This window comes from Anolis carolinensis, chromosome 4, assembly GCF_035594765.1.
Source record: "Anolis carolinensis isolate JA03-04 chromosome 4, rAnoCar3.1.pri, whole genome shotgun sequence".
Taxonomy (NCBI): Eukaryota; Metazoa; Chordata; class Lepidosauria; order Squamata; family Dactyloidae; genus Anolis; species Anolis carolinensis.
Window position 1 is genome coordinate 135,480,656 of NC_085844.1, and position 12,394 is coordinate 135,493,049.

Consider the following 12,394-nt stretch of genomic DNA (forward strand, 5'->3'; position numbering starts at 1 on the left):
GGCTCCTCCACATTAATTGATATGGCTGCATCAAGTGGAATTCTGGGCTTTGTATTTTGCCAAGGTACAAGAGCTCTTTAGCTAAGAACTGTAAAGACCTTTAAACTACAAATCCCCAGAATCCATAGGAAATAGCAGTGGCAGTAAAATGGAATCACAGCATCATAAGTCTTTTGTGTGTGCTGTTTACATTGCCAAATAGCAACCATTTGTTTCACTGGGGTTTTCCCCCTTGAAATTACAGGCATCTGCATTCCAGGTTAGGATTGTAGAGAGGACACTTCCTATTTGCCATGCTAGTATCCCAATCTGAATTGGATTACCATGTTTATTTTTGAGTAAGGGAACAATGTCACCTCCAGATATGTCTTTAGAAAAGTGCATTAGATGAGCCTCACTCTTGAAGTGATCCAATAAATGCAGGCGCTAAGAGACCAGGCATTAGGAAAACCAAACAGTATCCCTGCCTTGAATCCCCTTCTGGCCATGTAAAGCTCCCATTGCCTTTGGAAAAGTGTCTCTCTCTCAACAGCAGCATTATCATCTCTCCCATTCTGCTGTAACACTGACCTACCTTCCAGTACTGTTTTAAGGATTGCGATAAAATAGTGTGTTGATGTACTTCTAATACCTCAAGTGGCAAACAAATGTGAGGGATTGTCCTAAACTAGCTGCACTTTAATTTTGTGAATTTAATACACAGTGGTGATCCCTACACAAGAATGAAGTCAGGTAGAACAATCCTGCATATATATTTGGAACGTGATAGCTATTGTTTTAATTAACAATACAGTAGAATCTCATTCATCCAACCTTTGCTTATCCAACATTCTGTATTATCCAACACGGTCTGCCTTGTAGTAGTCCATGTTTTAGTAGTCAATGTTTTCAATACATTGCAAAGTTTTGGTGCTAAAGTCATAAATACAGTAATTACTACATAACGTTGCCATGTATTGAACTGCTTTTTCTATCAATTTGTTGTAAAACGAAGTTTTGATTCTTAATTTGTAAAATCATAATGTAATTTGATGTTTAATAGACTTTTCCTTAATTCCTCCTTATTATCCAAAATTTTTCTTATCCAGCGTTCTGCCGGCCCATTTATGTTGGATAAGTGAAACTCTACTGTACTTTGTTTTACTTCTGCTTTGAATACCTGTACTTGGAAAATAATTCCTTAACATTCGAACATTTCTATCTCATACTTTTCAACACCTATTTAATGTTTGTCATTCTACAAATCAGCAAGTTGGTCACTGCAACTTATTCATGTCTAACATGGTATACACAGTCTTGCTTAATGCTGAAAAATCAAACAGTTCTTTGCTAAATGCTGAAAAAAACCTACTGGAAGATTCAATTTGAGGATGTTTCATTGGAAATAGGCTAGGACTTATCTCCTTGAAACTACCCCCACTTAGGGTTGTTGTGAGTTTTCCGGACTGTATGGCCACATTCCAGAAGCATTCTCTCCTGACGTTTTGCTCACATCTATGGCAGGCAACTACCATTTGCTCCTGAAGGTGCAGTTTACAGCACACCAAGACTTTCATCAAAGCTAATACGCTGGGGATGGCTTCAGGCATGATCTCATTTCAAAACTCGTTTCAGTCCACAGGCATCAGTGCATCTAATGTCCAACATCTGAAGGTAAAAATTACCATGAGATATATTTTATGATCAATTCTCCCTGGATTTATTTGTAAAATTCCTGGAGAGACTTCAAAGCACCTAGGAACTCTTCAACTGAAGTGTGGAAAGGACAAATACAAAACACAATCCTCTATTTTTAAAAGAAGGTATCATGGGTCAGGAAACGGTTTTTAAAAGATCAAAATCAACTATCTCCCCTGACTGTACTATACTGATCAAAGTCAACCCCCCACCCTGGCACACATAAATGTTGCAGTTTTCATGTCAGTAGAGCAATTACACTGTTCCGTTATTTAACCTGAACTTAAAACAAGCTGTCCAAAGTGATGAACTCTGTCCCTAAAATAAGTTTAGAACACTTGTCACATATTTAAAGTTAGGACTAAAGACAGAACAGATTCACCACCCACTGACATGGAAGACAACTGCATTTGGTGTGATTGTGTGCAATAATAAAATTACCTTCAGAGGGGAAATAACAGTAGGTGGGGACAATTTCAAGAGAAAACTGGCACAGAACTGCATCCCAGATATATTCTCAAAATATGTTTTCTGTTGAAAAAGAAATTGGCCATAAGGTGCTGATAAAGTTCTGTTTCAATTTGGGCAATAGATCCCATCTGGTCCTGGAAGCAAAGCAGGGTCAGCCCTGGTTAGTACTTGGATGGAGGACTACCAATGTATATTAGGGGCCACAGGCTTTATTTCAGAGGAAGGAACTGGCAAAAGCAAATCTGAGTATTCATTCCTTAAGGAAACCTTATGAAATTCATGTGGTCACCATAACCAACACATAACTTGCACGCACACACGCATACACATATATCAAACATCAAATTCTTGGTTCAGCAGAACAATGTAAAATTCTTGCAATGTCATCACCATTATATTACATCCATGATAGGTATACATCAACCTTTCTTCAAGGGTGAGTTTTTCTTTTTTAAAAAAAAATAACAAAACTACATGAGCAAACTGTCAGTCTAGTTCAGTGGTTCTCAACCTGTGGGTCCCCAGGTGTTTTGGCCTACAACTCCTGACAGCCAGTTACCAGCTGTCAGGATTTCTGGGAGTTGAAGGCCAAAACATCTGGGGACCCACAGATTGAGAACCACTGGTCTAGTGTGAACATTTTACTTGTCAGAATGCTAATGGTCTGCAACTGTATTGAATGCTCACAGTAAATGGGAAATCAGGATTTCACAAATATATAGGTAAAGGTAAAGGTTTTCCCCTGACATTAAGTCTAGTTGCATCCGATTCTGGGGGGTGGTACTCATCTCCATTTCTAAGCCGAAGAGCCAGCGTTGATGCCTCCAAGATCATGTGGCCGGCGTGACTGCATAGAGCGCTGTTACCTTCCCTATCAATCTACTCACATTTGCATATTTTCAAACTGCTAGGTTGGCAGAAGCTGAGGCTAACAGTGGGTGCTCACCCCACTCCCCGGATTCGAACCGCCAACCTTTTCATCAGCAAGTTCAACAGCTCAGCAGTTTAATCCACTGCACCACCAAGGGCACCATATCTATCTATCTATACACACAAATATACACACACACATACATACACATAAAAATACCTGTCATACGAGATCTGAGATCTAATTAGTCTTAATGTTCTTTGTATATAACCACTGGACCCTGTTGATCAAAAACTACACCTGTGGACTCCAACCTACTTTTTGCTCAACCTTGTTCAACAAAGGAGTAAGGTAAGTGCTTCCCATATGTCATATAGGGCGGCTCTACACTGGCAAATAATGCAGGCCAGAACCGGCATGCAAAATGCCAGTTCTGGCCCACACTGCAGCCGGGCAAGGGCACTCTGAGTTGCCTTGGTGGTGGGAGAGAGTTCCTACTGTCCAGCCTCTGTGAAGTCCATGGGTTACCTGAGTCCAGGGAGTTCAGGATGGCTGTTAGGACACCCACAGCTGTAGGTGTCTGCACTGCCAGAACACAGGGTTGCAAGATTTGGGCTTTCCCTTTTTTAAACCTGGGGTGCAACTGCATTAAGCAGCTTTCCCCATGTTAATTCAGATAAGCCATATGTAAGCCACCTTGAGTCCCCTTTGGGGTAGAGAAAGGCAAGGTAGAAATAAAGTAAATAAATAAATAACAAATAAATAATAAGCCCATGTGTATTTTGTAGCCACCAATAAGCTGATCTGACCCCACAACGACCTAAATGGTCAGTGTAGATGGGGCCAGCTCTCCCAATCCCTTTTTGTAGCTGCCAGTGCCACCCCAGGAAACATTGGGTTCCTTAGACAAAACTTTTCTTTGAAACAATTTGTTTACACTTCTTAAAAGAATCTTTGAAATACAGTGCTTTGCTAAGTTTCCTCATCTCACTTCAAAACAGCCATTTTTAGCTAAACATGAAAATCTTTCTCCCCACATGGAGGCATTTCCAGGTCATTCCAGGTCATGGTGATATTCCAAGTCATCAGATATTCATCAGTGTGATCCACCAGGAAAGGGTAAGGTTACACAACCCAGCAGAATAAGCCCCCTCCCATTCTAAAAGTAAAGCATTAAAGTAAAATTTACACCAATTTTTAGATCTCACATCTGCATTAGCAATTGTTTCACCAAGAAAAATCCATTAAAGGAAAAATATCCCAGTCTCGCCCTGCATATTGCTGTCTGGGAACATATCTATATGATGCATTTTCTAGACCATTTCTCACACATTTTACTGAAAAATAAACATTTTGACTGCTGAAATTAATGGCCAATTCTGTCTATTCATTATCAACTAAATGGTGAAATATTACTTTTTTAAAAGAATAAAATTCTAGCTTTTTTTCTTTTTTCAAATATAGCAACTTGGCCAGTTAACATGGAAATTGTTAACTGGTTAAGTATCAATGTGTTGTCAAAGGCTTTCATGGCTGGAATCACTGGGTTGCTGTGAGTTTTCCAGGCTGTATGGCCATGTTCCAGAAGTATTCCCTGCTGACGTTTCACCCACATCTATGGCAGGCATCCTCGGAGGTTGTGAGGTCTGTTGAAAACTGGGCAAGTGGGGTTTATATAGCTGTGCAATGTTTGGAGTGGGATAAATAACTCTTGTCTTCCTGAGGCAAGTGTGAATGTTGCAGTTGGCCAGCTTGATTAGCATTGAATATCCTTGCAGCTTCGAAGCCTGGCTGCTTCCTGTCTGGGGGGATCCTTTGTTGGGAAGTGTGAACTGGCCCTGATTGTAGGTTGTGTTTCTTCGTCAGTTTCCCTATGTGGGCAGTGGTTCCCTTGATGTATGGTGAGATCTTTGTCTTTGCTGGACCACTCTAACAACTATCATGTCCTATTATACAGAGAAGCCACTGAAATCCACAAGTATGTGGACAATTTCAACAGAAAAGACAAAATCATGAAAATAAACAAAATTTGGCTACAAGTATTAAAAAATTCCAAAATCAGAACAGTAAATAAAGAACAACACTCAGAAGATAGGGGAATTCCAGACAAGAAACAAAACCTCCCAACAAAGGATTCACTCAGGAAGGAAGCAGCCAGACTTTGAATCTGTAAGGCCATTAAATGCTAATCAAAGTGGCCAATTGCAACATGCACACTTGCCTCAAACAGACACGAATTCTTTCTCCCACCCTGAAAATTCCACAGATATATAAACCCCACTTGCCTAGTTTCCAACAGACCTCACAACTTCTGAGGATACCTGCAATAGATGTGGGCGAAACATCAGGAGAGAATGCTTCTGGAACATGGCCATGCAGCCCGAAAAACTAACAGCAACCCACTAGTCAAGTATCATTTCCCACCAACTGCTAAGAGCTGACTTTATAATACCATCATAGGCTGAGTGTACGCTAACATATATTTTTTTAATAATTTTATTGATGTAATTTCTAATATACTACAAATAAAATTCTACAGGGAAGAGAATGGGGCAGGAAAGTGAGTATGGGAAAGGTTTGGGGATGGGTGGGGTAGGATGGGGGTGGGGTCGGGAATAGGGTTAGTGTACACTAACACATAATGCAGTCTGGAACTGCATTATATGGGTCTCCATTGACTATATAAAGCAGTTTCAAATCCAGCCATATATATTTGTTTATTGAATAATCAATTTTTCCAATCCATGACCCTAGGAAGCTCACAAAAAGGTTGTGGAGAAAATATTCAGCTAATCTTTTTTTTTTTTAACCCGAATCAATGAACATTATAAATAGACTAAATATTTCATATTTAGTCCTGCGGAAATCTGAGGAATGATGCTCTCTCTGTGTCATTTCTTTAATCCACGATGTGCTTTATGTGCTTTTTGCCTTAACATTCCCTTTGAAGTTGACACAGTTTTGAAATCTTGTCTTTCTTTTTGCTGTCTTTGTAATTATAGCAAAAAATACTTTAATGCTAATAAAAACAATAAAAATAAAGTAACACAGTTAATGATAACATGGAAAAATAATTGAAAATCAGGCATGACATTAAAGCAGCCACCAAGGAAATGATTCTTCGTGTCCATCAGATCCACATGTAAAAATAGTGGGGCCTTCACCATTCAACCACTGCATAGTGGAACATGGGAAGTGCCCTACTGGAACAGAATGAGGGCACGTGATAATACAGTATATGCTTCTGGGAAAAGCAGAGGTAGGGTACAGCAACCCCTCCACACACACACACACACACATACACACACTTATTTGTGTACAGCAAATGACATTCCTATCAATATGGCACACCCAATCAGCTGCCATAGCTAACAGCTGTTGGCACGCATGTCCTCCATGAACTTGGCTAATCTCCTTTTAAGAAAGCCATCTAAAAATTAATTACACATTGACATGCTTTCTCTCTGTTTTTTCTGGTCAGTCCCACATCTATTGTCTAGTAATCACAGAGTTTGAATTCTAGAGTTATAGAAGAGAAACAGATATGCTATATTTGCTCTTTGTATTTTTATTCAGTCCTTTATTTTGTGAGAGACTGGGCAAAGATTCAATGTGGCATAAAATGGCATTTTCTCCTGGCATTAATATTCTCCTTTGAATACATGGCTTTGCCATACCCCCTTCCCACCATCACCAAAACAGACATTTCTGAAAAGTAACAACCCTGCTTACCATCAGAATGGCATTAAAGTGGTCACTCTTCACCTTCTGTACTTGAATACAGGATGCTGGCACTTGTAATAATCCTGCCCCCTTGCCAAGGTTTCCGACATCTCCATTGGGCATCATGTTGTTATTGCCAGGCCCAACACCCAGGGCTGCCCGATACAAGTAGGTGTGCGTAAGTTTCCCCATCCCAGCAACTTCAACCATATCTGGTGTGAAATGAGAGCTTGGGAGCATGCGCACATTGTAGCGATACTTCTCATAATCATCTGCGGGGCAGCAGCAACAGCTGCTGGAATAGCTAGTCCTACACTGGAAGAGTCGCATGGCTAGGAGAAAAATGAGGAACCCAAGGAAGACAACGGAAAGGCAGGCCAGGCCAATGATTAAATAGAAGTTCAAGCTGGACAGCTGCTGCCCACGTGCTTCCAGGCTGTCATCAAAGTCTGGGAGCGCCTGTGGGAGAGAATCGGCCAACAGGATGCCCAGGGTCACAGAGGAGGAGAGGGGTGGCTCCCCGCTGTCCTTCACCATGACTACCACTTTGTGCTTGATGGGGTCACTAGACCTCATGGAGCGACTAGTCCTGACCTCTCCAACATTGGGAGAGACCCGAAAGAGGCTGGCATCGGAAGACTGCAAGAGGTGATAAGAAAGCCAGGCATTCTGCCCGCTATCTGGATCGTGGGCCACCACTTTGGTCACCAGATAGTCAGCATCTGCCAAGCGGGGCACAATTTCCACAGCCACAGAGCTGTTCTTCACCCCTGGGTACAGGATGATGGGGGGATTGTCATTCTGGTCTGTGATGCTGATGCTGACAATGAAGGCCGCTGCCAGAGCAGGAGAACCATTGTCCTTGGCCTCCACCTGGAAATGGAAGCTCTGGAGCTGCTCAAAGTCAAAAGAGCCCTTTGCATAGACAACTCCACTGCTGGCATCAATGCCTAAATAGCTGGACAAAGCGCTGCCTTGGATGTCAATGTCCCTGAGTAGATAAGAGACCCGGCCATTCTCCCCAAGGTCTGAATCGGTGGCCGTCACCTGTAAGAGAGATACCCCAGGTTGATTGTTCTCCGTCACGGAGACTTCACGCATCTGATTGAGGAACTTGGGGGGATTGTCGTTCACGTCTGCAATCTGCACCCTTAGCGTCTTCTGGGTAGCGATGGGAGGGGAGCCCAGGTCGGAGGCAGTGACGGTGATGTTATACTCATCGACCCGTTCCCGATCTAGAAGGCCACTGGTGACCACACTGTAGTAGTTGTCAAAGGAAGACTTGACCTGAAAGGGGATGTTAGTGGGGACCTGGCAGATCACCTTCCCGTTATCACCAGGATCTTCATCAGTAATGCTCAAGAGCGCAATCACCGTGCCCAGCGAGGAGTCCTCAGGGATGGGACTGGAAAGGGAGGTGACGGTGATCTCTGGAGCATTGTTGTTGACATCAGTGACCTCCACCAGCAGTTTGGCCACACTGGACATCCCAAAGACCCCCTTATCTTTTGCTTCCACAAACATCTCCAGCAGGGGCTTCTGGACGCCCAGAGCCCCATTGACTTTGACCTCACCTGTCTGGGGGTCGATGCGGAACATCTTCCGGAGCTCAGCCGGCGTGCTGTTGCTGAAGGCGTAGCGGACTTCCCCGTTTTGCCCTTCGTCTAAGTCCGTGGCACGCACCCGAGTCACCAGAGTGCCATCGGGTGAGTTTTCGGAGACACTGGCCCGGTAGACAGAGTGCTCAAAGACGGGCGCGTTGTCGTTCGTGTCCAGGACGGTGACCACCACCCGGGCCTCGCCGGAGCGTTGAGGGCTACCTCCATCCTTAGCAGTGAGGGCCAGGCGGTGCATGGCCTTCTGCTCGCGGTCCAGAGGCCTCTCCAGGACCAGCTCCGGATAGCGGCTGCCGTCACCGCGTGTCTGCATGGCCAGCCGGAAGTGTTCCTCAGGGCTGAGCACATAGCTCTGGACGCTGTTGATGCCCTCGTCGGGGTCCTGGGCATTGGGGAGGGTGAAGCGGGCCCCGGGGGCTAAGAACTCGGCCACGCTCAGGTGGTACTCCTCCAGGGGGAAGGTGGGCGCATGGTCGTTGACGTCCAGGATCTTGAAGTGCATCTTGTAGAGCTCCAGGGGGTTCTCCAGCACCAGCTCGTAGTTGAGGGAGCAGGTGGGCTTCAGGGCGCAGATCTGCTCCCGGTCGACGGGCTCCTGGACCCAGAGGGCGCCGGTGCTGGCATTGAGTCCGAAGTACTGCTTGCCGGAGCCGCTGATCATGCGGAACTTGCGGGCGGGCAGGCGGGAGGCATCGAGGCTCAGGTCCCGGGCCAGGTTGCCCACCGGCGCGCCGCGCTCCGTCTCCTCGGGGATGGAGTACTCCACTTGGCCGCTCACGGTGTGGGCGATAAGGCAGCACACCGTTAGGTAGACCCGCATTCTTCAAGCCCGGGCTGCCTCCGCCTCACTCAGCTCCCTGCAGATCGAGGCAATGGGGACATAATCCCGCCGCCCGCTTCGCCTTCCTCCTTCCTCCCTTCCAAGCGGATGCTAAAGGGCGCGCGGGGAGCATCGGCTCTTGCCGGCGCCGGCCCAAGCCATGGCTCCCCGCCGCCGCCGTGCTGAGCCAGCGGAGGAGCCGCTCGCCGCCTTGGCTCGCCCGAGCTGCGGATGAGATCACGCGGATGGAAGGCAGGAAGGGACAGCGCTCCTCCGCTCCTCAGGCGCCGCGCCGGAGCCGAATTGTCGCACAGCGCCGCCTACAGGCCCGAGAGAGAACTGCAGCCCAACCCAGCCTTGCAGGATTCACTCCACGTCGGGAGGAGAGGAGGCTCGACGCACAGGAAGGTGGGGCCGCCTCTTGTGTTCCCCCGTTAAGGAAAACGCCCCGCTAAGCCACGCTGCCTGCATTGCCAGCTGGCCACTCCTTTACTCACTCTCTCTCGTGAGAGGCGGCACGTCCCTGGCGGGGAGGGGGAGCAAGAAAAGGGAGGCGGATCGATCGGCATCAATCGGAGCGAGCCGAGCCTCCTGGGAGGCTTTCGGGAAGAAGCGGCGCCGAAGAAAGGATGAAATGAGGCTGTGCCAGGCGCCCTCTCCCCCCGCCCTTCCGATCCGCACTGGCAATAAGACCCCCACCCCTGGACTTTCCCAAGGACAAGGCTGGAAAGAGGACGACCTCGGAAGAGGGACAATGGGCCAGGAGGCGGCAGGAAGCAGCTGCAGCAAGTGGCGGGAGGCGAAAGACCTGGCGCTTGGCTAGGGACACACCCCAGGCCAGGTTCCTGCCAACCGTCCCTTACACCTGGCATGGGCAAACTTCGGCCCTCCAGGTATTTTGGACTTCAGCTTCCAGAAATCTCAGCCATCTTACAGGTAGTTAGGAATTATGGGAGCTGAAGTCCAAAACACCTGGAGGGCCAAAGTTTACCAACTGCTTCTTAAACTGTGGGTCCGGCCCCAAATGTGGTCCCCTTAGCTCAAGACTGGGGTTCTGAAAATTTGGCACCATGTACACCTACCTGTTAGCACAGGCATGAGCAAACTTTGGCCCTCCATATGTTTTAGTTTTCTACTCCCACAATTCCTAACAGCCTCAGGCTCTTTCATTTTCCTCCTCAGTTGCTTAAGGAAAGGGCCTGAGGCTGTTAGGAATTGTGGGAGTTGAAGTCCAAAGCATCTGCAGGGCCAAAGTTTGCCCATGTCTGTGTTAGCAGCATCATGCAGTGTTTACAGTTGGCTCTGCCAAAAACATTCCCACTATCCTCCAAAAAAAGGAAATCAGTCTATCTTAGTGGTCAATCTACAGACCCACTAAGAAAATCCAACAAATGCTATGTTCAGTGAAGGACAAGAGAGATCCTCTCACCTCTGCAGGAGTCTGCCATATCCCATGCAGCTGTGGACAAGTCTACATAGAGACCATAAAACGCAGCATTGCCCAAAAACAAATCAAGGAACATGAAAGGCACTGCAGACTAGTCAAACCAGAGAAGTCAGCTATAGCAGAGCACTTGATGAACCAACCTGAACACAGAATATTATCTGAGAACACAGAAATGCTGGACCACTCTCATAACTACACAGAGAGGCCATTGAAATCTACAAGCATGTGGACAATTTAAACAGATTTTGTTCAACCATGCACATGAACAAAATCTGGCTACCAGTATTTTTAAAAAAACTCTAATATTAGGACATTAAATAAAGAACAACACTCTGAAAACAGGAATTCCAGACAAGAAACAATCAGGGCCAGTTAACACCTCCCCAAAAGGATTGAAAAGAATGCCTTAGTTCTTTGGGTAACTCCTGGAAACAGTCAGCAGATACCTGTGCAACTAGTGGGTATACGTACAACTATTGGTAATTGGAGGCCACAATTGCACTGCACTTGGTTGCAACCAAGATAGTACCAATCCTATTCTCACTCAGTGATATAAATCTTAATCCATTGATCAATTATATCCAAATTGGTGAACCCATCACATACATTCATGTAGGGGCCTCTTTTGAAATGATATAGTTGTGTTAAATACACTGGAGAGTTATTTAAATATATTTTCCCTAGGCATCAGCTTTTCTGGAGTAATTTTAGTACTTTAAAATGCTATTAATTAAACAGATTACTTTGTAAAATCGTGCAACTGAAAAGCAGCACAAACACCATCAATTCCAACCTGAAAAACACCTCTAGGATGCCTATCCAACCTCTGTCTAAAGAGCACCAAAGTCTGCCACCACCAGTTAAGATGTTCTAGGATAAAATCCACCAAAAAGCAATATTATTTTGACTAACCAAAATGCAGACAATATACCATGCAAGCTTTCAAAGTGTCACTGGCTTCTTCATGATAGAAGTCATACAAAAGAAGAAAAATGATGATGTTAGAGTCACAGGCCTCCATTTTGTCTCAGAGGTTGTCAGTTAAAATGGTCTGAAGGGATCTCAATGCAAGCAGAGATCAATCCGTGAAACGTGGTGAATGCCCATTTGTCCGTTCTAGAGAGAAGCCTCCCAGCAGCAGGATGGTAGCACATCCAAGCGTCCCCTGGGCAACGCCTCTGTAGACGGCCAATTCTCTCACACAAGAAGTGACTTGCAGTATATTCTCAAGTTGCTTCTGACATGATAAAAAAAAACTAACAAGAAAAGTAACATCTGAGACAAATGTAGCCCTGGGATTCTAACATCGTATGATTTTTAACATCTTTGCCTGATGAAGAAGCCAGTGAAACTTCGAAAGCTTACATGAGGTATGTGATCTGTCTAAAAGTAGTGAAAATTTTTAAAACAAATTTATTGAACATACATGCAATTACAGTTTATCCCCATGAAAAATGGATTTTTCATGGATTTTTCAAGGATTCCAGCATTGCTGTCACTCTTCACAGTCGAGGAGGATGTTTTCATTTGACATGCTGTTCAAAGTTCTGATTGCAGCTGCCTAGACATTTTCAACGGTCCCAAAATGATGTCATTTGTGATGGGTTTTGAGCTTGCAGAAAGAAATCACATGGAGCCAAGCCAGTCTGGGCTGTACTTGGGTGGGGAAGCGTTCAGAACAGCCTTCACCAATAAGCCGCATTGTTCTCAGTTTGTGAAGCTGAAGGAACTGGTCCAGTTTCCTCTGCATTTTTGCCCATGACAAGACA

At 45.3% G+C, this 12,394-nt stretch overlaps 1 protein-coding gene across 12 annotated transcripts in view; it reads right to left on the reverse strand.

Annotated features, from left to right (window-relative positions):
* LOC100556634 (protocadherin alpha-C2) overlaps positions 1-12,394 on the reverse strand; it is a 296,573-nt gene that overhangs the window by 111,955 nt on the left and 172,224 nt on the right. The window contains exon 1 of one of the 12 annotated variants that reach the window (XM_016993064.2): positions 6,752-10,184. The exons of 10 other annotated variants lie outside the window; for them this stretch is intronic. In XM_016993064.2, coding sequence (XP_016848553.1) covers positions 6,752-9,178 — 2,427 coding nt within the window. In that variant the 5' untranslated portion in view covers positions 9,179-10,184. Of the gene's footprint in view, positions 1-6,751; positions 10,185-12,394 lie in introns of those variants that run through there. One more of the 12 variants, XM_016993055.2, reaches the window with a different exon arrangement.